This window comes from Amyelois transitella, chromosome Z, assembly GCF_032362555.1.
Source record: "Amyelois transitella isolate CPQ chromosome Z, ilAmyTran1.1, whole genome shotgun sequence".
NCBI classification, from domain to species: domain Eukaryota; kingdom Metazoa; phylum Arthropoda; class Insecta; order Lepidoptera; family Pyralidae; genus Amyelois; species Amyelois transitella.
Genome location: NC_083535.1, coordinates 13,444,356 through 13,471,287, shown reverse-complemented (window position 1 = coordinate 13,471,287; position 26,932 = coordinate 13,444,356). Strand labels below are relative to the sequence as shown.

Sequence of the window (26,932 nt, the reverse complement as noted above, 5' to 3'; positions counted from 1 at the left end):
TTTCCATTATTACTTCGCTCCTAATAGTTGCAGCGTGATGTTATATAGCCTAAAGCCTTAAACCACGCGGATGAAGTCGCACGCAATTTTATTGAATTCATGTACCTAATTTTAACTTATATAGGTATATAAACCAACGTCTGTATAAATATTAAATAGTTATAATGAATACTAAATTAGATGACTAGTTTGACTAGAAAATCACTCCAATCATCATTACACTCTCATTTTGAGGCCTGAGGCGTCCTATCTTTACAGCGCTACAGAACCTGCCCTCATGGGGTTTGCATACACGTCACGAGTCCGGGGCAAACAGCAAAATGTCGAAAAGAAGGTTAATTTTACAATTGAAAGGAATTTATCAGTGTTGTATACAAGTGAGTGTTTGTAGTAATATCGTTAATCTATTATTAAGCTGAATGTGGCCACCCTGTCTTTTTGAGACTACATACATACGTATAATCACGTCTATATCCCTTGCGGGGTAGACAGAGCCAACAGTCTTGAAAAGACTGAATGGCCACGTTCAGCTATATGGCTTAATGATAGAATTGCGATTCAAATAGTGACAGGTTGCTAGACCGTCGCCTAAAAGAACAATCCCCAAGTTTATAAGCCTATCCCTTAGTCGATTTTTACGACATCCATGGTAAAGAGATGGAGTGGTCCTATTCTTTTTCTATTGGTGCCGGGAACCACACGGCACTTTTTGAGACTATTGTGTATATTTATTTATTATAGTAATAACTAGCGACCCACCCCGGCTTTACACGGGTGCAAAATTATAAATGTTATTATACATAAAAACCTTCCTCTTGAATCACTCTATCTGTTACAAAAAACCGCATCAAAATCCGTTGCGTAATTTTAAAGATTTAAGCATACAGACAAACAGACTAAAATAGCGACTTTGTTTTATACTATGTAGTGATGTTGTGGTTTTTTTTAAACGTAATACGAATGTTGTGTCGCTGGGCAGGAGTCGGGCGCGGGTGCGTGTGCGCAGCCGACTAAGACGCGACACGACGGGACCGGAGACGGCGAGTATTGCTGAAAACATTAGGAAATAATTTATTTATATATTTAAAAATAAATGCTATTAATTGACATAACATCTCACGACAAAGCCCAAACCGTAGGTCTTAAGATTTGAATTTAATACATACTACAACATAAAATCACGTCTATATCCCTTGCGGGGTAGACAGAGTCAACAGTCTTTTAAAGGCTGATAGGCCACGTTCAGCTGTTTGGCTTTAAGATAGAATTAATGTCGTAAAATGCGAGTAGGGGATACGCTTATAAACTTGGGATTCTACTTTTAGGCGATGGGCTGACAACCTGTCGCTATTGGAATCTCAATTCTATCGTTAAGCCAAACAGCTGAACGCTTTTAAGATTGTCGGCTCCGTCTACCCCGCAAGTGATATATGTATGGATTTAGCTAGCCCCTAAAAAGATTACAACAAAAAGCCAATTTAAGCGTAAGTGATTAATTATCTCAATTCTATCATTAAGCCAAATAGCTGAACGTGGCCATTCAGTCTTTTCAAGACTGATGGCTCTGTCTACCCCGCAAGGGATATAGACGTGATTAATTACTATACATTTAGCTGGTCTCGTCTCATTACCCGCATAGTTAGCAGTAAACGATACCGCGGATCAACACGAACCGCTTTCTCCAAGATTTGAACCCAAAACCCACTTGGTATAATTACCCCGTAAGAAACAATTGGCATGGGTTTACACTGGGGTGCGCATGCGTTTATATCGACATGTTTATATATATATATATTATTGAGAAAGTGAGTCCGTTTAATTGTTTGTTTGTATTGTTTTGATATGTGTAGTTGTTTACGTAATGTTAATAACCTAGATATATTTATCGATAATCTAGATAAAAAATAAAGAATAATGAGAAACAAAAGCGACATCGCCATACATATGTACATACATACATACATACTTCAAAAATAAGCTTAATAAATTCTTTCTTTTGTAGTGCCGTGTGGTTCCCGGCACCAATACAAAAAAGAATAGGACCACTCCATCTCGTTCCCATGGATGTCGTAAAAGGCGACTAAGGGATAGGCTTACATACTTGAGATTCTTTTTTAGGCGATAGGCTAGCAACCTGTCACTATTTGAATCTCAATTCTATCCTAAAGCCAAATAGCTGAACGTGGCCTATCAGTCTTTACAAGACTGTTGGCTCTGTCTACCCCGCAAGGGATATAGACGTGATTATACATATGTATGTACACTTAACCGGAGCTCAGAAGAGAAAGAGAATATAATTGGATCCTTACATTCTGACAGGAGGCGAGTTGGTTGACCGTGATATTGGTGGTGCCCACCACGCGCTCCTCCCGGGCGAAGTCGGGCTCCCGGTGGAAGGACCCTGGAATTTGAAGGAGTATTAGCTTTGAAACCACGGCTGAAACCTAAGTAGAAAAGAAAGAAGTAGTTATTTATCTATACTCTATGCTAATGATATAAAGTTGAAGAGTTTGTTTGTTTGAACGCGCTAATCTCAGGCACTACTGGTTCGAATTGAAAAATTCTTTTTGCGTTGAATAGACCATTTATCGAGGAAGGCGTACGTAGAACTGCTGAAGATTGTGCCAAATATCATTTAAATCGGTTCTATTGTTTGGGAGAACATTCGTTACAAATACAACTACAAATCTATACTAGCTGTCAAGGCAAACGTTGTTTTACCATATAAATAATTCTTAAGTAATTTCTAGTTAAAACAAAAAATGTAAAGAGTGGACAACCATTATCACTTAGGGGTATGAAAAATAGACGTTGGCCGATTCTCAGACCTACTCAATATGCTCACAAAATTTCATGAGAATCGGTCAAGCCGTTTCGGAGGAGTACGTGAACGAATATTGTGAAAAATTGTCGTTGGCCGATTCTCAGACCTACTCAACATGCTCACAAAATTTCGTGAGAATCGATCAAGTCGTTTCGGAGGAGTATAGGAACGAATATTGTGAAAAATAGACGTTGGCCGATTCTCAGACCTACTCAACATGCTCACAAAATTTCGTGAGAATCGGTCAAGCCGTTTCGGGATCTAATATTGTGATAGTGTTATAAGCTTGACTTGGCTATCAGAAACTCACCATCAGACCTCGGCACCAGGTCAGGATTGTGGTCAGCACCCCCCCTCCGAGCCCTCACTGCTCTCACGCAGAGGACGGTGGCTGCAAGTCCTGCGATGACCACGACCGCCCCGGCAGCCGCCTCCACCCATTTCGTCCAGGGACGAGGTTGGGTGTCTTCGGTTACTGGTGAGAATTGACGTTTTTACTCAAGGAAATACAACATACATAGATATTGTCACAGGTAGACAGAGCCAACAGTCTTGAAAAGACTGAATGGCCACGTTCAGCTGTTTGGCTTTGTGATAGAATTGAGATTCAAATAGTGACAGGTTGCTGGCCCATCGCCTAAAAAAAAAGAATCCCAATTTTGTAAGCCTAAGGAAATACAAATTTGTATGAATTAGTTTGTTGTTTCGTTGTGCCGTGTGGTTCCCGGCTCCAGTGCAAAAAAGAATAGGACCACATGTATGAAATACAAATTTCAATATTAATAGCCAACTGTTGGCTCCGTTAATCCCGTAAGGAGTAAAGACGTGATGTATGTTATCATACTTTACATACATACATACCGTCGGACTACGATTTTGTGTGTGTTTCCCGGTGTGGTTCCCGGCACCAATACAAAATGTCCTATACTTTTTTGTACTCCATCACTCCATTTCTTTCCCATGGATGTCGTAAAAGGCGACTAGGGGATAGGCGATCCCTTTTTTAGGCGATGGGCTAGCAACCTGTCACAATTTGGATCTCAATTCCATCATTAAGCCGAGTGGCTGAACGTGGCCTTTCTGTCTTTCCGGGACTATTGGCTCTGTCTACCCCGTTAGGAATATAGACGTGACTGTATGTATCCACCTGATGCGACCAAAGGCTTCAGCGTGTGAAGATGTATCGTCTTGACCTCACTCCGTCCCCTGGCGTTGCTGGCGTAGACTACCGCGGTGATGTTGGTCTCCTCATCATTGTCCGGCAGTTGGAAGTGTCCGGCGGTGTCAGACACGTTGAGGGACACCGTCCCGTCGGAGGACAGGAGTTCCAGGTGGATGGTCTGACGGCGGCCTCCGTCCCAACCTTGGTGATAGGATAGTAATTGTTTATAAGTAGTAATAGTTTATTTATTTTCTCCACAATAACAGGATACTCCACAATAATAGGATACATCATACATATTATATATAAATCCTACTACTATTATAAAGGCGAAAGTTTGTATGGATGTATGGATGTTTGTTACTCTTTCACGCAAAAACTACTGAACCGATTACCATGAAATTTGGTATGTAGGTAGCTGAAGACCCAGAATAACACATAGGCTACTTTTTATCCCAGAGTTCCCGCGGGATTGATAGGGTTTCTATGCGGACGAAGTCGCGGGCGGCCTCTAGTACATACATAAAATCACGCCTCTTTCCCGGAGGCGTAGGCAGAGACTACCTCTTTCCACTTGCCACGATCTCTGCACACTTCCTTCGCTTCATCCACATTCATAAATCCTTCATACAAGCTCGGCGTAATTCATATAAAAAATAAAAATTAAAGTTATTAAGTGCCGTGGGGTCCCCGGCACCAATACAAAAAAGAATAGGACCACTCCGTCATAAAGGCGATTTAGGGATAGGCTTACAAACTTGTGATTCTTTTTTAGGCGATGGCGGCTAGCAACCTGTCACTATTTGAATCGCAATTCTATCATTGAACCAAATAGCTGAGCGTGGCCGTTCAGTCTTTTCAAGACTGTTGGCTCTACCCCGCAAGGGATATAGACGTGACCATATGTATGTATGTAAATAATAAATTAAATACCTTTCTTACACTGCACCCTCAGTGTGTCAGGGTAGGCTCTCAGCACGGCGCAGTCCGGCGGCTGCGGGGGCCCACCCGGGGCTATGTTGTAGCTGCAAGGCCTCTTCTGCTCCCCAAACGAGTTGGTGGCCCGGCAGAGAAGCATGCCCACGTCCCCGTCGCGCGGCAGCCATGTCAGAGTCGAAGAGTAGCGGTGGTGGTGGCCCTGCACTTTCTGGGTACGGAAGAAATAATGTTTAGAGATTTACAAAATATATATATATAAGTATATTTGGCTCTGTCTACCCCGCAAGGGTATGTATATTTGGGACCGATATATTAGCGTCGAAGTACCTAAGTTAATGTATTGAGCTACGAGATACTAACTCAAAGATGTTATATTTTATTAATAAAGACTTATATAGATATTTACATACATATAATCACGTCTATATCCCTTACGGGGTAGATAGAGCCAGGATGGATATATAAACCACTTATATAGGTAAACATCTAAAAAGTACTAAGAATTCAAACACACGTAGATTTATAGCAATAAATAAATAAAATACCTTAATGCAGTTAATTTTTCTCAAGGTCATAGGTAGCTTTAGAGGTCTCCGATAAAACATACTTTATCTTGACTGGGGAAGAATTCGCGCCCTCGAATCTGATAAAAAACCGTTACTCTCACGAAAAAGGCCAAATGTTGGAAAGCACGCCCAATATAGCATTATTGGTATTTTGCCATCGCCGTCAAGAAGCTTCCCTACCTTGACGCTGGTGTACAGAGTCCTGGAGTCGGCGAAGGTCCAGCTGAACTGCAGCGGTTCTGGAGACGCGTCCACCACGCACGTGAGTGTCTCCGCTTCTCTCTCGATGGCTCCCACGGTCTCCTCTCGCGTCGTGAGGCAAATTGGCCGATCTGGTGGGCGGTAAAAGAATGTTTGTAAACCCTTTATTGCACATAAAAATAAATATAACAAATTCTAATATAATAAGATTAAGTTCTTTTAAAACACTAATCAAAAGACTATATTCTGATGCATCTAACATTTGAGTGTACTTATATTTATGTAAGTTTATATATATTCTATTTATGTATGTTTATCATTAATTAGTTTGTAATTAATTGATTGTTGTAACGCATCCTCAATGCTTTTAATCTGCGCTGCCTCTTTGATTATGGATTTTTCTTCTTATTTTGGTTGACTAGAAGAAATCCCGATTGGGATAAGTCCGCCATTGTACATATTCTTCTATATCCAATGACTGTTTTTTGTTATATTTATTTTTATGTGCAATAAAGAGTTTACAAACAAACAAACAAGATTTTTGTTATTATTTTATCTGCAAGTGTTGCACATCTCAAGAGGTGAACTTCTCAATGTTTCTAAAACCTTCTCAAGTCGAGTAAAAAATAGAATTAAACGTCATCTTGTCTGGTTCCCTTAAAGAATTCTCCTAGCGTTAGTCCGAGTTGCGTCGAATTTAAAAACCTGGAACCCGCATGTTACCATCATCCTGAAGAGTTAGGCATAAGAAAGTATAGTTTAAAATCGTACATACACACAAATAAAATCATGCCTTTTTCACAGGAGATTAGGATACATTTTGCCTATTCCTAAGAGCGTCAGTCGAAACGGTAAGGTTTTGGTTCGGTCGTCAAAGGCATAGCCGGGGTTCCTCTCCAGAGTGGTGAGGATGCGACCGGGTCTAAAGGGGAAGAAGATAAGAAAACATCTTTCTTCTTATACCATTTTTCATGCTACATGATTTAGAATATCCGAATCTTGATCGCCAGGATGACCAGACTAAGAAATTCTAAAATACTATTTTTTTATCGCATAGAATAGAATAGATTTATTTTCAAAATTGTATACAAGGTATCACTTATTGACGTCACATAACTTAAATCTAATTATAACTACTACCGCTTCCAAAGCGCATGTGTAGAAGAAGCGGCGGAACAAACTACACTGCAGCATTTTTATCGGACGTCAATTTACAAATATAGATCTCTTAAATCTAAATCGTCGACGAATGCACATTGTCTATATTAAAAAACATGAATGAATGAAGAACTTAGATTAAATAACCGAAGTACTTACATCCTACATTTAGCGTGACCTTATCCTCAAAGACCGCGTTCTCCAGGTGAGGGTTGTGGGCTCGGCAGACCAGCGCGTGCTTGGAGTCGCGGAGAGATGGCGCCAGGGTCAGCGAGGATACTGTGTAGTTGCCGTCGTGGAGCTCCTACCAACAGGAACAAGTAAGAACATGTCAAGAGACTTATATTTTGTAAACCAGAAACTCCGGCGGTAGTACGCTTGTCTGTGACACCGGTGGTCCCGGGTTCGAATCCCGGTCAGGGCATGATGAGAAAAGAACTTTTTCTGATTGGCCTGGATCTTGGATGTTTATCTATATAAGTATTTATTATAAAATATAGTATCGTTGAGTTGTATCTCGTAACACAAGTCTCGAACTTACTTCGAGGCTAACTCAATCAGTGTAATTTGTCCCGTATATATGTATGTATGTATGTATAACTACAGCCTTTGCCATGGATATTTTCTCAAGATAAATTTTCGGAGATGAGTTGATTACGTATGCAACAATGTAAACTTGAAGGAGTACATCCTGAATGTTTTGTCTGTGTTAAGACATTACATCTTAAATTGGCGAAATAATTAAATTTATATTGCGAAATAGTTGCTAACTGAGCAACCATTATCTAGATGTAGTTAGGGGTACATTCACTTATACAAGACTTAGCTAGAAACTCGTCGTTTTATTGAAAATATACGGTACATACATGGACCTTATGAACGCTGGCTCTCAGCAGATTTTCTCCAAGATCCCAAGTCATGGTGGGAGAGGCATGAACTCAGGTATTTTCCCGATATATCTGGAGATGCTTAGAGAACGAATCCAGTTAATCACCCACAGTCCAAAACCTTGGGCAGGTCTGTCTCCAAGCGCAATGATAACTCCAGAAAGTAACTAAGACTTGGTACATTCTCAAAAGAATACCTTTAGAACCCTGGACCACAGCAAGTCTCCAAGGTGTTGTAGTGGATCAGTCAGCACTTCTACACCCTGACTAGCTCCAAAGACCAACATTGAACACTCCAGTAGAAGACTAAGATTTGGCACATACGGATTTAGATACCTAATGAACGCTGGGCTTCAGCAGGTTGTCTCCAAGATACCAGGGTGATGATGGGGGGAGGTACACAGCAGACCACCACGCAGTCCGCCACCTATTGTCTGCTCTGTCTCCAAGAGCAATGATATCGCACTCCAGTAGAATCATAAGACTTGGTACATACGTAGAGGAATACCTTATGAACGCTGGGCTTCAGCAGGTTGTCTCCAAGATACCAGGGTGATGATAAGAGGAGGTACACAGCAGACCACCGTGTATTCCACCACCTTCTGTCTGCTCCGTCTCCAAGAGCCATGATATCGCACTCCAGTAGAATCATAAGACTTGGTACATACGTAGAGGAATACCTTATGAACGCTGGGCCTCAGCAGGTTGTCTCCAAGGTACCAGGGTGATGATGGGAGGAGGTATACAGCAGACCACCACGCATTCCGCCACCTATTGTCTGCTCTGTCTCCAAGAGCAATGATATCGCACTCCAGTAGAATCATAAGACTTGGTACATACGTAGAGGAATACCTTATGAACGCTGGGCTTCAGCAGGTTGTCTCCAAGGTGCCAGGTGATGGTGGGAGGGGGCACACAGCCGACCACCACACAGTCCACCACCCTGGGCTGACCCGCCTCGAAGTCGAAATTGTTGTTCAGCCGGATCTCAACGCTGAGTGGTGGCACTGCGGAAGAGCATCAGATCAGCAGGAAACTTGGCGCAGGAAATAATGTCCGAGTCTGAAAATCCCTCATTCATATAATCATATCTATATCCCTTGCGGTCGGAGTGGGAAGACCTAGAACGTATCTTGATCAAATTAAGGACGTCCTGGTAAAGGGTCAGGTCCAAAGTACCCGAAACCGCCGAGCTTGCATGAAGAGAGTTATGAATGTGGATGAAGCGAAGGAAGTATGCAGAGATGCCTACCTCTCCGGGAAAGAGGCGTGATTTTATGTATGTATGTATAAAAAGCGAAACAGCGATGGTTTCTCGCGCGATAAAAAAGGCATCGCGCGCGCTCTACTACGGGGGTTGGTCAAGTATGACCTGAGTTAAATTACTTACAGTACATCTTAACCACGACGCTGGCGCTCAACGGCTCCGTGACGTCAGCGTTCTGCGCGAGACACTCGTAGTGCGCGTCGAGCTCGGCCCGCGTTACGTTGCGCACGCGCACTTCGGCACGCAGCACGCCGGGACGGGCCGTATGCGCACGCTCTATCACCTCGTTGTTGCGACGCCAGTATACCAGGGTGTCTGGCTGATCTGGAAGAGGAATATGAAGAGTTTTATTCAATTCTCAAAGTGATTCTCAGTTGCACCCCCCACCTTTAAGTCTCGGGACCTGGGATCAGCTTACCTACTCTCTGTCCACTTCTTCCGGTCTTCCGGCTTCAATTCTAAGACTATTTTCTTAACTATACTTAATTCCTTCCTCCTGGCTTTTAGTCCCGGCTGCATCCTCACCACTCTGGAGAGGATCCCGGGTATGCTTTTGACCATGAATCCTGGATTGGGAAGTCAGGTTTTTACACGAAGCTGCTCCCGTCTGACCTCTGCAATCTAATCTGACCTAACCCGTATTGGATCGACCATGGTTACACATCCAGTTGCCTGACTGTGTAGGTTTCCTCACGATGTTTTCCCTCACCGTAAGAGCATCGGTTAGTATTCAAACTTATTGGCAACTATACTTATATATAATTATATCTTATCAACGAACGTGAATAGCCTCGCAAGATCTATCTATACTAATATTATAAAGCTGAAGAGTTTGTTTGTTTGAACGCGCTAATCTCAGGAACTACTGGTTCGAATTGAAAAAATCTTTTTGTGTTGAATAGACCATTTATCGAGGAAGGCTTAAGGCTATATAACATCACGCTGCAACTATAAGGAGCGAAGTAATATTATCTATAGAAAATATTCATCCTTGAAGGCTTATTATTCCACGCGGACGAAGTCGCGGGCACAGCTAGTTTAGGAATAAAGACATTCAGGGTTTAGCTTCTAGTAGACATAATAATTACCATCATCAACTTCGCAGATCAGCGCGAAGTCAGATCCGAGGCTGAGAGGACCCACGTATGCTTTCTTTATCTCGTCCCCCGCCTCGTCGTAGATCCTGGGAATCCCGGGGGAATCTGCGGAGTATATAAAGTAGGTAGGTTGGGTAAACTCCGGAGGGGTAGACAGAGTCACTTTATAAGAACGTACCCTGTATAATGATCATTCACATTCATTACTCTCTTGACCTGATCTTTCTGACCTGAGATTTGATAAGATACATACATATCATCACGTCTTTATCTCTTGCGGGGAAGACAGAGCGAACAGTTGTAAAAATACTGTTAGGGTTTCAGCTGTTTCGCTTAATGATTGATTAGATGATGAATTAGTCCATCACCTACGAGAAGAATCCCGAGTTCATTACCTGTCCCTTAGTCACCTTCAACGACATCCACGAGAAAGTTATGGAGTGTTCCAATTCCTAACCACACGGCACACGTAAATTTGCTCGTTTTAATACATACATACATATCATCACGTCTAAATCCCTTACGGGGTAGACAGAGCCAACAGTCTCGAAAAGACTGAAAGGCCACGTTCAGCTGTTTGGCTTTTTGATAGAATTGAGATTCAAATAGTGACAGGTTGCTAGCCCATCGCCTAAAATAAGAATCCCAAGTTTATAAACCAATACCTTAGTCGCCTTTTACGACATCCGTGAGCAAAAGATGAAGTAGTCCTATTTTTTTTCTATTGGTGCCGGGAACCACACGGCACTCGTTTTAATACTGATGTTCAATACAACGTACCCGAAACCGCCGAGCTTGCATGAAGAGATTTATGAATGTGGATGAAGCGAAGGAAATATGCAGAGATCGTGGTAAGTGGAAAGAGGTAGTCTCTGCCTACCCCTCCGGTAAAGAGGCGTGATGTTATGTATGTATGTATGTACAACGTACCCACTAATCTGACGTCAATGACATAGTCGACTGATGGTGACGCCTGGTAGTGAACTCGGCAGCGGTACACGCCGCCGTCCAGGTCACCCACCCTCTTCAGCAGGAGGGAGGTGTCTTCCGGGCACGATGCGCCGGCGCACGACGATGAGGGCAGTTGGTTTATTGAACTGAAAGACAGTGTCATTTGTGTCTCAAAACAATATTATCGCCTGTTTTATAATGAGAAGAGTGCCATAGATAAGTGCCGTGTGGTTCCCGGCGCCAATACAAAAAAGAATAGGATCACTCCGTCTCTTTCCCATGTATGTCGTAAAAGGCGACTAAGGGATAGGCTTACAAACTTGGGATTCTTTTTTAGGCGATGGGCTAGCAACCTATCACTATTTGAATCTCAATTCTATCATTAAGCCAAATAGCTGAACGTGGCCATTCAGTTTTTTCAAGACGGTTGGCTCTGTCTAGCCCACAAAGGATATAGACGTGACCATATGTATGTATGATTTAGTACAATAACGGAGGAGTAAGTATTGCATTCTCACCGTCTCTCGGTGTCGTCATTAGGGAACCTGTAGAGGAAGTCCCTGTCGTTCTTCAACCACAACACGTAGGAGTCGGGACCGTCCAGGAACACCTTGCCCTGACCACACGGCAGCCGGGCGTCGCGCCCGCGCACCGCTCTTAGGACCACTACCTCTGTTCAAAGTAGAATAAGTATTTTTTAAATAATTTGAGTTTATTGTAACGACACAAATTTAATATTTAATATTGAATTTGAGTTTATTGTAATAATACAAATTTAATATAGAATAAAATCACTACATGTCTTCCCATAGATGTCGTCAAAGGCGACTAAGGAAAGGATAATAAACTTGGGACTCTTCTTGTAGGCGATGGGCTGCAAGAAGCTAGCTAGATGTGACTATATGTATATATGTACATATGTATATTATGCCAAATTCTGCTGTAATCGTTTCTGCACAGAAATCAGAATTATAAAGGGTTTAAGCTATGCTTTGAAAAGTATATCCACTAACTTACAGACCTCTAACAAACTATAAATTACTTTTACACGTACATACCTGTGTCTATAGCTAAGATGCACTGAATACAGCACGATAGCACTAAAAAAGACAGCATTTTGTGATCTGAAATACAAACGCATTGTAATACTTAATTTAGAGCCATCGGATAGGTATCTTATTTATTTATAATGTTTATTTATTGTAGTTTTTATGTATGTTCATTATAATTATATTGTATTGTATAGCTGTGCCCGCGACTTCGTCCGCGTGGTATAGTTATTTTGGGCATCATTGAAGCCCTTAAGTATGAAGAATTTTCCCCAATTTTTTTCACATTTTCCGTTATTTCTTCGCTCCTCATACTTGCAGCGTGATGTTATATAGCCTAAAGCCTTCCTCGATAAATGGTCTATTCAACACAAAATAATTTTTCAATTCGAACCAGTACTTCCTGAGCTTAGCACGTTCAGACAAACAAACTATAATATTAGTATAGATTTTGTTTAAGTAAAATTATATTAATTTAGTTTTGGATGGTTGACTGGCAGATACCTAATGCTTCTAGCATTAAGCCCGCCAATTGTGTGGTACATTTATATTTTGTACATACATACATATTATCACGTCTATATCCCTTGCGGGGTAGACAGAGCCAACAGTCTTGTAAAGACTGATAGGCCACGTTCAGCTGTTTGGTTTAATGATAGAATTGAGATTCAAATAGTGACAGGTTGCTAGCCCATCGCCTAAAAGAAGAATCCTAAGTTTGTAAGCCTAGCCCTTAGTCGCCTTTTACGACATCCATGGGAGAGAGATGGAGTGGTCCTATTCTTTTTTTCTATTGGTGCCGGGAACCACACGGCACTATATTTTGTACAATAGTTTTAATACTAGGCATATATCTTTCTACCATAACTATTGGTAGCATTCGTTTTTACTCAAAATTGGTACATTTAACAAAATGTATGCAAAGAAACTTTTTTTATAACGTGTCATCGAACTAACAAACGCATTATTTATTTCCTAACGAATGCACAAATTCAAAACATGCACTTTCTTAATCGTGACATTCATATTATGAGTCACAACCCTATCTAACACCGTAAATCCATCGACCAGTGTATCCTGAACCTCGCTTTGCAAGGAAACGCACATTGTTAATTGAATTAGTTGGCAAGGAGTGGGTCAGAGGGGTCATGTTACGCTGGGGGGTGTAGAGTATGTTTGAGCACGCGACCTCCCCTGTGTGACTCACGCGGTAGTAGTAGAAACTAGTAAACTTACGATTTTAATGAACTTTGTATAATATAGATCAATTAACTTAGAATAATTTTAAAATTAGTTGCAGGAGAAGCTGACGCCATGTTAAACGGTTATTCTTATTTTAAGTTTGGATAGTTGAGAAGTTTGAAGAAAATACTGCAGTGCAGTTTGTTACTTCTTCTTCTGCACTGACGCTGTGGAAGCGGCAGTAAACTTAGTTTTAAGTAATTTATTTGACGTCAACCAATGTTGTGATTGGATTAATTTCTTATTACTTTTTATTTTCAAAGACAATTTTTGTATTTATTTTTTTATTTTGCTAGGTATTATTAGCGTTAAGTCTTTTAAATACTTTGATGTACAGATTTAATTAAAAGACATCGATAACTCGATAACCATATTAAAATGTTATTATCAGTTACGTTTTAAAAGTTGCTGACTACCTATGTCTTTATAAGCGTAAACATTAAGTTCAGCTAAAAAAAATAACTTTTTAATACAAAATGACACGACAATACAAATAAACATATGCGTAAAAATAAAAATCACGCCCCTAACCCTAAACAAAATTTTATACATTTCTTTAGGTAGGTATATGATGATACATTTTTAAGTTTTTCTGTATATTATATGCAAGTTACATTCTTCAGTCTACAAATGTTTACAAGATAAAATTAATTCGCTAATGCATTTTACTGATTTTGCATTTTGGAAAAATATATTTCCTTCTTGTCGTCACTTAATAACTAAAGGAAATTAAAATTATTTACTAAAAACATAAGAAGCGCTCGCATCAGCTGTAATAAATTTAATTGAATCCAAAGTCACGGAAACAAAGAAATCAAATCGAAATATTAATAATAAAGTTTGAGCCTTTAGTAAAACTTACATGCATACAAATAAATAACGCCTCTTTACCGTAGTGCTAGGCAGAGACCACACCTTTCCACTTGCCACGATCCCTGCATACTTCTTTCGCTTCGTCCACATTCATAACTCTCTTTAAGCAAGTTCGTCGTCTTAAGAATAAAGTACTTAAAAAATTTAAATATGCCTGTAATATAAGTTTTCTGATGTACGAAAGTCCGCCAAATTTCAAACTGAATAAAATAAAATAAAAATTGCTTTCCATCTATCTTGTCTTTGCCTCAACTTTTGTAACCATTTACCAAAAAAAAACTTTTTAAAAAGCTTTCAAATTATTACAATGAAAAATAAAACTATATTATCAAATTCAAATTATTCGACATACCTCTTTTGTGAGCAGGGTTCGGTTACTACCAGTCCCCACGTCTGTCGGCCGGTAGGTTGCACTCCTATATGAACTACTTTTTTACTTTGCTTCCGAGTTGCACCAGGTATTAGAGACAGCTTAGTATGGATTTTAATTTATTAACTAAGTAATTTCCTTATGTACTGTTTTCAAATAGAGATACAAAAAAAACATACATATATCAAGTCTTATTCCTTTACGGGGTACAGAGCCAACAGTTTCGAAAATATTGGCAGCTAATCAGAATAGTTATTTTAGACATCATTGAAGCCCTCAAGGATGAATAATTTCCCCCGTCTTTTTTCATATTTTCCATTATTTATTTGCTCCTCAAAGTTGCAGCGTGATGTTATATAGCCTAAAGCCTTCCTCGATAAATGGTCTATTCAACACAACAACAATTTTCAATCCGAACTAGAAGTTCCTGAGTTTAGCGCGTTTAAACAAACAAACAAACTCTTCAGCTTTATAATATAAGTACTTATAGATTATAGAGACAGATTGAGATAGGGACACTAGGTTGATAGCCCAGCGCGTTTTGAATCCTTAACTTTATTAGCATTCACTTAATTGACTTTTACAATTTACAAACAAACAATAAAACAGAATGCAGTATTCGGTCTTTTGGAGATAGTTGGCTCTGTGTGCTCCGTAACAGATACAGACGTGAATATTTGTAAATATGTATTCATACATACATACTTAAATATAATCACGTCCTTCCTCACCTTCCGGTGTAGACAGGGCCAACAGTCTAGGTAAGACTGAAAGGCCACGCTCATTTGTTTGGCTTAATAATTTAAATTAAAGTAAAAGAATTGAGATTCAAACAGTGGAGGGTGGCTGGCCCATCGCCTAAAACAAGAATCGCATGTTTATAAGCCTATCCCTTAGTCGCCTTTTACGACATCCATGAGAAAGAAATGATGTAGTATACAGATATATAGAAAATTTAAAGTCTTATCCACATTAATTTCGACCAAATTTATGGGTTTCTTTATGAAAAACTAAACTTACCAACTATTTTACAATAAACCTAATGCACCATCAAATAGCTCTTAATTCATTTAGTGAAACACATAGGACCTTATTCTTCAAAAAGGTTTGATATGATACGTCTAAATATATTGATATCTGATTAAAAAACAAACCGACTGCGCACAGGGACCTTTTTAAAACGGCCGGTATGCATTAGGGTGGCCCTTAAGCAGGGTTAAACTGTAGGGTTTAATGGCAAGGTAGTGTGATATGTTGATGTATGGAAGTTTTAACATTTCGCCTCATTCTGGTTAGTTAAGTAAGTTTTCTAATCGAATATTCTAAATTTTAACAATTTTTAACAACATCTGCCACATATTTAATCTCGTCTTTATCCCTTACGGGGTGGACAGAGTTTACAGTAACAGTAAATAAGGTTATATGGTTAATAATGAGATTGAGATTCAAATATTGACAGTGTTGGTTGCTAGTCCATCACCTAAAATAAGAATCCCAAGTTTAAAAGCTAAAAATAACCGGCTATTATTTTCATTCAAATGAAAAAATCGATTTCAAACCGTGTTTAATAGAATATGCGTCCCCAAAAATCTAAATGTAGAAGTACTGACTCAAACTCTTAATTGTAATTGCACTCATATTTATTTGATAAAAGAGGGGGTTTAATGAACCGCCCGCGTGGAATAGGGGTGGGCGGGCGATCGCTGCACTTAGATGCAAGGTAGGTACCATAATGAATGCAGTTTTTATTAGTATGTAAAGAGTTGAGGTAAAAATAAATATTTTTATTCACTACTGAGTTGGCAACCTGTCACTATATAAATATCATTTCCATCTATTAAAACATACCGCTGCTGTGCAAGGACTTCCAGTATTTTCGAGGTAATTAGTTCTGTCAGGCAAAATAAGGGGTTTTTTTAGCCTCTTTATGTATTCCTATATAAATATATTTACACTCTTGGAGGGGTAGACAGAGCCCACATCTTTCCACGCGACACTATCCCTGAATACTTCTTACGCTCTCTGCTAAGCTCTTTTAAATCAAAGTACGCCCCTACCTTAACGTAACAATCAATCCCGCGGGAACACCGGGATAAAAAGTAGCCTATAAATTATTCTGGGTCTTCAGCTATCTACATACCGAATTTAATCGTAATCGGTTCGGTAGTATTTGCGTGAAAGAGTAACAAACATTTTTGTATTGCTGCAACTCACACCCTAATTAATTTGTATTTCATATGAAATTGTAAAATGTGTGTAGCAAATCAAATAAATGAATTATCTATCTATCTATCTGTCTAAACATCCATACATAAATACATAATCACAAACATTCGCATTTTTAATATTAGCGCGCATAGAATTGGCAAAAACAGGGTGGTTTGTCGTGAGGGGTGTCGCGGAGATAGACGACGCGATATGCTTTCGTAATTCAAAGCCTTGCATTAAAGCTGTATTCATTAGTTTGTTTGTTTGTTTGTAAACCTTTCAATGCGATAAGGAAATTTTATAATGTATTTTTTTGACTTACAGACAGTTTTTTTTTGCGGCATTAATGTTACAAAAAGAAAGGTAGGAAGTAAATATTGAACTGAATATGAGCTAATGAATCGATTTAGTAGTGGTTCCATTTTGAAATTGAAGACTTACTAAAACAGTTTTGCGGAATAATGTTTTAAGTTCATTATGAATATTGTGTAATAAATAAATAAATAAATAATAAACTACCTATTATTATGTATTTCAAAAATCAATCAATCATAAATCAATATTATTTCATTGGACTTTTCACAATGAACACCAGCCCCAAAGTAAAATTAAAATCGATATTTTGTTGAAAGTAATCATCTTAATGCACATTTTATAGGTCAATATAACAATGGGTCATCATACTGTGTCGAACTGAATCCTCCACTTTTAAAGTAATTGGTCCTTACAGGAATATGGAACGTGCTCAAAGGTAATAGGGATGGTTTTATGTGAGTGAGACAAGAGTGGGATCATACGAAATTATAATTGACATTGTGATGATAAAAAAAACGATTAGTTTAATTAACTATTCTAAAATGGAAAATTTCATTTTACAATGATAATATTCAGATAAATTTATATAATAAATAATTGTGACAGTTCTTTATTGACGTGCCGTGTGGTTCCTTGCGCTTTAGAATAATGATGTTTCAATGCTGGGCCAGTTGTATTGGTTATTTGACACGGAGACAGTCGAAACCTTCATAAGTTACTATTCTGAAAATCCCGACGGGAAAAAAGGCTTTTTTTAATAAAAGTATTTGGTCCGACGGATTTTTGTAATATTCATTCGCATACAATTCATATTAAATACGGCTAACAGTCTCGCAATGACTGAAAGGTCACGTTGGAATTGAGATTCAAATAGTGACAGGTTGCTAGCCCATCGCCTATAAGAAGAAACCCAAGTTTATAAGCCTATTTTAGCCAGAATATTTATATATTATGAATATTAAAAGAATAAATTTCCATTAATTTTATCTTGTAACTGATTTAATAATATTATTAAATACAGATAACATTTTACTAATAAGAATATCTATGTATAGAACATTTAAAATTAATTATACCTGGCTAACAACGGCGTTTAATACTGAAATATTCTCCCGTGTGTAACCCACAAAAAAGGGGCGAGTTACAAAGGTGGCGTAGGTGACTCACCCATTGTGATTCATTATTGTCGCGGTTCGTTTAATTAGGTTCTTAGAAATGTTACAATTAAGGGATTAGCCATCATCACTGTCGAACTACTGAGAATGAAGGTGATAGTGATGTTTTTTTGGTCTTTCAGTCTTATCGAGACTGTAAGACTCGTTTTACCCCGTAAGGGATAAAGACTTGCTTTAAGGCATTATATGTGGTCAGTTTTTATAGTGGATCTCAATTCTGGATTTCATGAGTGCGACAGACTGTCTGTCAGATTCGTCTGTCGCAAACGTGATTAATTAATTTTTTGATCACGTTGCTTTTTTGTAATATCATATAATATCAATATATATGGTAATGTTCGAAATTGTTAGGCATTGGGAATTTAATAAAATAAGTCGGCCATTTTGTCAGAACATTTGTTCTCTTTGGCGGGAACCTATCCCAAGTTGGACCAACAACAAAAGGGCACATAAATAAAACGAAGCATTACCACAAAAAACATTTTTATTTCGTAAAAGAATAATCAATCAAGTAAACAAAACTATTTAAGCAACAAAGTATCGCGTAGGAAAATGCATTCTAACTGGGCATCAGCCCGTCCATTCCGATCTACGTCTACGGCCGCGGACAGCGCCGCGTAATCACACATTAGTTATATAAAATACATCCCAACAACTAAGCGGGGGTTACATGGTTTTCTTTGAAAAATTCAAATTACTTGTACTGACTTCATAAAAATCACATCACGGACTTAGCTCCTCAATAATATAGATAAGGTATACACGTAACTACAGTAACAACTATCGACTATACGTATTTAAATTATACCGAAGGGGAATCATGTGCATTTTTAAACAAATGCAACGACGAGACGCCGTCGGGGGCCTGCGCCTCCGATAATAGTGAGTGAAGCTGACGAGGCAGGACCCTCCCTGAGGGCGTCGAGTCTACTATGACGTTGACATTGATTTTATTTGTTTATTAAGCAAAGAAATTTTAAAACAACATGTCAATAAGGTAACAGTGGCATGATGTTTCAAATTACTTAAACGAATATGAAATAGATTTTGAATAAAAATTTTTTGAAAGAACAATAATGAAAGAAATTTTAAGTTTAATGAAAAAAAAATGGAAAAAAACCGGTTTGAAAATTATTTTTTATTTGTTAATAACATGCTTCGGTCAATCGTTCGTATAAAAAAGGGATATTGCAAACTCTAAGGTACACAATTTAAGGATTATTTAGTAAAAAAAAAAGAATGTGCGGGATTTCTCATGTGACCCTTTTGTTTTAAATAGGTATCGTTACTTTTGATTAATTTTATTGATACAATAAAAAGAAAATATACGAAATAGCAGACTCGAGGCCCAGGGCGCGGCTCCATTGTGATGTAACTTGTTACATTTTATGTGAAAAACAGTAACCTGCAATACATGAAGCGTCCACGATATCACAATATTAAACAAAACAAAATAAACATCTTTGTTAAATACTCAACAACAATATGCATTGTGAAAACTATTTTAAAATATACACGTTTTTTTTTTAATTTACAAATAATAAAAATAGAATGATTCACCGCTGCTAATTTGATGAAACAACGATCGACAGTCTTACTAGAAGTCTCTAACAACATAACGCCTCATTTCCTCTTGTAAATTATCAAAAATATTGTGAACAGATATTGAATAAGTTTAGAGAACAAAAATTTGCTAATGAAAACTTATTAACTTATCATTTTAAATGTGAATTGATTGTGACGAGACATATATTTCACTATGAATTACAGAAATACAATTATAGACAAATAAACCCTACAGTGCCACGCCATTACATTAAACATACTGGCTGGCTGGTATTGATTTTTCGGCATAATCATTGTTTCGCATAAATTACTATATAACCTTATTCAATCAAACTCAAAAAAAAAAAAAACTAAACGGCCTAAATAAATAAATAAAAAATTATGCAACCCAATGTGGATTCTTATATAATTGATTGGTTCATATTCAAACCAGTATAAATAAGTTAAAAGATGATAAACATGAAACCAAACAAACTACTGTGCAATACAAAATAAAAGTCAACATTTCCAATATTAAGTTACATGATTATTGCATTCAATTTAAGTAGTTATGTTACAAAATTCTTGTACAACATGTTTGCGGCTTGGAAAAAATTACTGTTCAAGTTTACAGCTTGCCTTTTTTTTATTGAAGCCCAATAAGGCTTAAGACAAAAGTCTAGCTGGAAACCACTTAACAACTTAACCACTTAATGGCTTAATTAAACGGCAATTTTTACTAAGTTAGCTCTGCGACATATCCAAAACTTTTTGTGTTGAGAAGGTAGTTGAAATATAGTTGAAATGTAGCCAACACATTTCGCAAGCAATATTGGTTAGAAATCATTCCAGTGCAATTGATAACTTATATTTTAGTATTTACTATTTATATATAGATTTTATATATAAAATCTTTTGTTTAAACATAACCCTATTAGCTATACACGGAGACTTGATAACTGTAAACGTCAAACGCAAAAAGCTAGCCATTTAATATGATCACTAATGCTCATAATAATGCTGGCCATTCAACATGATCACTAATGCTCATAATAATGCTGGCCATTTAACATGATCGCTAATGCACATAATAATGGTGGTACCTATACTGTAAAACTTTATCAAAATTAATTTAACATTATTTTACACTAACTTGTTATTGCTTTGAGGAAGAAATGCGGATACATCATTACTGCTATTTTATTATGTTCACGGTAAACAAATATGTTTTAATTGGTTTCATACGTAAATACTCGTACAACTGCACAAAAGAAAAACATTCCTATGGAAATCTGAATAAAACAAGATGATAGAAATGCCTTGTTAATTATTTCGCACGCCCGCATATTTTTGACAGTTTTTGAATTGAATCGACATGCATTACGGAATCCTTATTGGAGTTGAATTAAACCATTTCTATGGTCTTACTATATTCAGAATTTTATAATTCCTTCCCTATGTGATTTGACGTGTAAATATAAAATGAAGGCACAATAAGGAGACGACGATACATTTTTTTTTTAAATCCCCACGCACCGTACTGCTATTTTTAATATAAATACAGTTCTTTTTTTTTTAATTAACTGCGCGTAAAGTGCGTGAAAATTAATGATTCACGAAACATTTTAAACAATGGATTATTAACTTAGTAACAGCCCCGATGCAAAACTAACACTATAATAAATAGACACAATAAACTTGATAATTAATCCATAATTCTTCTAGTTAAGTATTACCTGATGTTATGATTCGATTAAAACATTTCTAATACAATAAAAACTATAAATTTATCGATTACTTTTGTTTGGGATCGCCTCAAAATCTATTGAAAACGATCGTTTAATGAATTCTTGAAAATTAACTTCTTCATATTTTACATTCACAGATTGAGACGAAACGCCACATTTTGAATTAAAAATTAATCTAATGACTTCATATATTGTCAGACTTATAAACGACGCAACGTCTCATCTTTAAGCATATTGTATTCAGAGTTATTCTCTAGAAATAATTTAGGCTTTTAGTGGGTACCTACATATATTTATTGTATAAAATTGTCACATCGATTCATAACATCACGAATAGATTTTACGCATCAACTTATTTCCGATTGGACTGCTTGTTTTTAGATTGATTATATAATCCATTCTATCTTGACTATTGTAATAATTGACCTAATGTTTAGAAATTAGAATTTCGCCGGTAAAGACAAAATCATTATCAAATGTTATAAACTTTTCGGAATTAAGTTGATGCGTATTGCGTAACACTTCAGACTGAGCAATCATTATGTTCTCAAATAAAACAAAATGGCGGATTGCACGTTAAGATCACAAAGTCATCGAGTCTTTAAACAGACCCCGTATAAATATATGACTTTTCCTAGGAAAAAAAAATTACACCAAATAAAAATTGGTATTTCACTATACAAAAGAGAACTACTCCGAGCGACAATCGCGATCTGTCAAGGGAGAATTGACCTTATGTAAATGCAACAAAGCTTAAATCTGCATACTGACAGATTGTACGATCACTAATATTGCACGTGATGTTTAGTCATGTCTAGTTTGAACAGGATATATCTTGATTTCGACAAAACGATCTCAAGCCTATGCTCGTCACGGTAAAGGCATCTTAACTCATACGTCATAACTACAAATCGAAAATAATGCATATTTATTGTCACTTTAATTTGTTATTATTGCGTTATAACTATTTCAATTTCATTTATTTTAAGCAAATATTTAATCAAAGTCTGATATATATTTATATACTTGGCATTTTCTGTTCCATTCGCACAGCTATGTGCAAACGAGAGGTAGATATATCTATTTATATATGCCTATTGCTGGAAAGAACTATTTGTATATTTGTAGTAATGAGATTTGAGGCAACACACGCCTCTGCACAGATAACACATAGAACATTGCGCACACGCGTGCAAGATACACAATTTAAAACAATCAGTTCGTCACGTTAATTACATCTTAAAAAGTACTCGGCGACAAATGAAAATATGCGCAAGATTAAAACATTGCATTCACAGGAAACAATCATTAAACCTACGTAATTAAAATGAGGAGTAAGTTACACGGTGTTACAATTATTAAATTAAATAATTTATAATAGGACACATAAGTAGCTATTACAATACCTTAGCATAAAAAGAGCTAGGCTAGCCCTTTGCCTTAGTTCCTGCCCTGTCGATTTTTGAAACCGATAAAATGATATGTGGTACCCAGCTAAAAAGACTGCGGCAGATTTAATCCGCTCTACAAAGCTACGATGTGCATTCTTTTGTGGCCGGGTACTGCAGTTATATAAACGTCTACATACATATATATGATGAATAATGGAGAAACCGAATCTTCTAGAAATGTCTCCAACACAACACACTTGACTGGTAATCAGTCCGACTGTAAATATACCGAACACAATCTAGTTTAAAAATAAATTAATTGTGATACTTTTTTGACTAATTTACTTTTGATTTAGAATTACTGTATTTTCTTATAGATATAACTGATATAATGAATATATACCAAATTTTACAATATATACATAAATAACGATAATCGCAATGAAAAAATGTGAGACGTTTACTAATTTCAATTCTCAATATACCTTGATAAAAAAGTATAAGTCAAAACTTGTAAATCTTGAATAAATTATCACAATACTCTAATGTGGTGTTTTCTTTACAATAAAAACGATATTATGTTCATTTTATGTACATGTGGACATTAAAAAACATTTTAATAAGCACTGGTCGGATTTTTAAAACAACAGACTATTTAAACGTGTATTGTGTAGGAGACAATATTAACCCATATTACCGAGGGACAGGCCGAGATCACTATATATTTATACATATAATAGATAAATAATTATATTTACAAGGCGTTATATCAGCTTAAACTACAAACCTCTTTAAAATCCACCAGATAAAACGGAGGCTAAGAGAGATACGAACGACATTTTTGTATCGTAAGAGTTTGTATGTTACAAGCCACAGCGTTTTACATACACTTAGCCTCTGGTTTCTATAAATTTGGTGGCTTTTAGAGGTGGGCCATGCTCGCGTAGAAATATACAGGTGGCGCTGGCGTCACAGGCAATATCTGTATGTCAATATTCAAAAGAGATATACATATATAGATGTACATTTGTATAAAGTTTGTTTGTCTTGTATTAACTGGCACTTGAAATCCGGACCCAACCCCCTCACGAGCTATAAACATGCTTGATTTTAAAAGATTCATGAATGGTCAGATGAATTTGTTCAGTTCAAAAGTCGGAAGATCTGTGGAGGGTGAAACCGGGACATGCGGAGATACGGGAGTGAGAGAGAGAGAGGAATTTGTTCAGTTCAGATATTACGTGGCCGAGTCAGCCATCTTTATTCTACCCGAGCAAGGCTATAGGGGATAATTATCACCAGCCTTAATACATCCATCCGGTTACATAAAGTATGCTAGTATTACATTGAAAAAGCGACCGTCGCTAGTTTGTTATTTTTTTTAATACTATATATGACCTTAACACGAGTCGACAACTGCCAAGAAGGTTTACTATGTATCTATAGTTCCAACTTAATGTTATTTTTTTTTAAATAACCCATGTTTTGTAAACTTATAGCAGTACCAAAGACAAAAAAAATACATATTTATTTTTTAATAAACAAATTATTAAAATCGGCTATCGTTAAAGGCATATTGATAAGGATAATTCAAGTCTACCTAAGTTAAGCTTAAATGTTAAGATATTTTTATACCCCAGGCGGAAATAGTCATAAGAACTTTACCGAATTTGCATCATGCGAGGATAAGTTTTAAGAAAAGAATTTAATTGATTGTTAGTTCGTAAATTTGACGCAATATTATTCACATAAAAATAATGTACCTCTGAGAAATGTACAAATTATCTTGGTCTTGCTAGTCCTCATTTCGACGAAGCCATCATCATTTCTCAGAATTATATGACATTTTCACGCCAGGGATATTAACTTCTTAAGATTTGCCACTGTTGTCGTAATTAAAAAAAAATCATTGTTGTGGGCCTACTGGAGGAAATTTCTCTGAAAATTAGTAGTGCCCTTGTACTGAATTTGTCTTAAAGTTTTATCCTTATTTTCCTTGATGTACATAAATATATAGATAAATATGTAAATGAAAAAAACTGAATTAAAGGCATTTCTAGATATTAAAAGATGAAGAGTCGATTCGAGTGTAACTGGACTCGAAAAGGCGAAACATATCGTGTTTCACGGAGACTGGTGTGACATAAAAACAAATACTACACAAATTAACACGATAAAAACATTGATAACAATGAGTGATAACGAATTACACACGTCAAGCTACCCCAAAATTAGTGAACGACTGAATTCACACAACCCCTCACTCAACGAAAATAATTTTATAATAATGGCAACACTACAAAAATAGTTTTTTTCCAAATCCGTGAACCAATCCAATTAACAACCTTAAAACTTTCCCGGATTGTGATTTATCCCGATCGGCCTAGCCGTTTCCGACTTTAATCGAGACTAACGCCTGTGATCACTTCATTTTTATGTAGACATAGATTTACGTCACACCTGTTCTCGAACAATATAAAAATCACTACGCTAAATGTTTATATCACACACGCTAACGGCGAGAATGCAAATTTTACAATAACTTGTAATATATAATATAATTATGTATGTAGAGCTCAAATTCTATCGTTACGACTAGACATGCGACGCGACGATGCGACATTATTTGCCATCAGATGGCGCTAGTAGCGCGTCTTTCAAAAACGTGAATTTTAAAAAACAGAACGGCTAATTTTCTGTGTTCGTGTATTGAGAACTAACTGTTTTGGTATAAATTTTTGACACACAGCGCCCTCTACTGGCAGCGGTACCGCATTAAAGTTACAACGCATATGTCTCATCTTCCTTTTTTTATCTCTGAGGTTAACCAATAAAAGAAAGAGAGGTAAGATAAAACATATGCGTATAACGTTCATGAATAAATATGTTAATTTTTTTTACTATTATATGATAGGAAAATCCAATATTTTAACATTATCTTGTTCGTCTGCAAAAAATAATAATATTCCACTTCATTATTTTACATGTATATTCATAAAATTTGTTACTGTACGACTTCTTTACATTAGTCAACCCCGTTAACATTTTTGATACCCAATACATACATATAGTCACGTCTATATCTCATGCGGGGTATCCAGAGCAGACAGTCTTACCCAATACACAGTAACAGTTATCTTACAGCGAACATTTACACTTCTAAGCACACAAATCTGACTATGTAAAATCGTCGCGTAATATCATAAACCAAATAGAATTTAGGCATTGGGAAGCCTTGGAGCCTGTTTCTAAACTAATTACGGATCACCCAACACGACCTACAGCCTTGGCCAAAAGTATTAGGCACCCCCAACTTTTATTAAAATAATGAAGTAAAACAACTTTTATTTTCTATATTTATTTATTTCTTAATTATTAGGTTAATATAAACAAGAAAAGCTTAAAATCTAGTAGGTCCACCTTTAGATTTTATTACTGCACTGATTCGAGCCGGCATGCTGCGTACTAACTTTGTACACTCATTCCTAGAAATACTGTTCCATTCTTAAACTAATGCATTTTTAATGCACTTTTTGATGAAATACTATGCTCCTTGATCCTCTGCTTTAAAATACCCCAAAGATGCTCAATTGGGTTGAGGTCTGGAGACTGCATCGGCCAATCCAGCACCTCAATATTATTTTCAACAAACCAACGCATCACAATCCCTGACTTATGACACGGTGCGTTGTCTTGCTGAAAAATGACGCCGTCTAGGTTGGTGTCACCGTAAATGCTTATTAGCGATGGTATAAGAGGAGTTTTGAGTACTTGGATGTACTTTTCACTGTTCATACGACCTTCACAAACAAACATTTCACCAACGCCATCGGCAGCCATGCAGCCCCAGATCATAATGCTACCTCCGCCGTGCTTGCCAGTAGGTACAACGCAATCTGCATGGTATTCTGCGCCCATACGTCGCCTCACAAAAGTCACACCCGGTGTCCCAAAAACCTAGTTG

At 37.1% G+C, this 26,932-nt stretch overlaps 2 protein-coding genes across 2 annotated transcripts in view; both read right to left on the bottom strand.

Moving 5' to 3' along the window:
* Positions 1–608: 608 nt before the first annotated feature.
* Positions 609–18,280, bottom strand: LOC106129522 (uncharacterized). Its single transcript, XM_013328113.2, has 14 exons — positions 18,277–18,280; positions 12,111–12,176; positions 11,571–11,724; positions 11,032–11,198; positions 10,093–10,206; positions 9,128–9,328; positions 8,590–8,744; positions 7,010–7,154; positions 5,672–5,823; positions 4,920–5,133; positions 3,972–4,187; positions 3,135–3,299; positions 2,310–2,401; positions 609–1,050 (listed from the first exon to the last, which is right to left on the bottom strand). The coding sequence occupies exons 1-14, from the start codon at positions 18,278–18,280 to the stop codon at positions 946–948; spliced, it is 1,950 nt and encodes a 649-aa protein (XP_013183567.1). The 3' UTR covers positions 609–945.
* A 470-nt stretch (positions 18,281–18,750) lies between these two features.
* LOC106129548 (roquin-1) overlaps positions 18,751–26,932 on the bottom strand; it is a 34,408-nt gene continuing 26,226 nt past the window's right edge. The window contains exon 17 of the transcript XR_009657547.1: positions 18,751–26,925. The gene's annotated coding sequence lies outside the window, so the exon portion shown is untranslated. The remainder of the gene's footprint in view (positions 26,926–26,932) is intronic.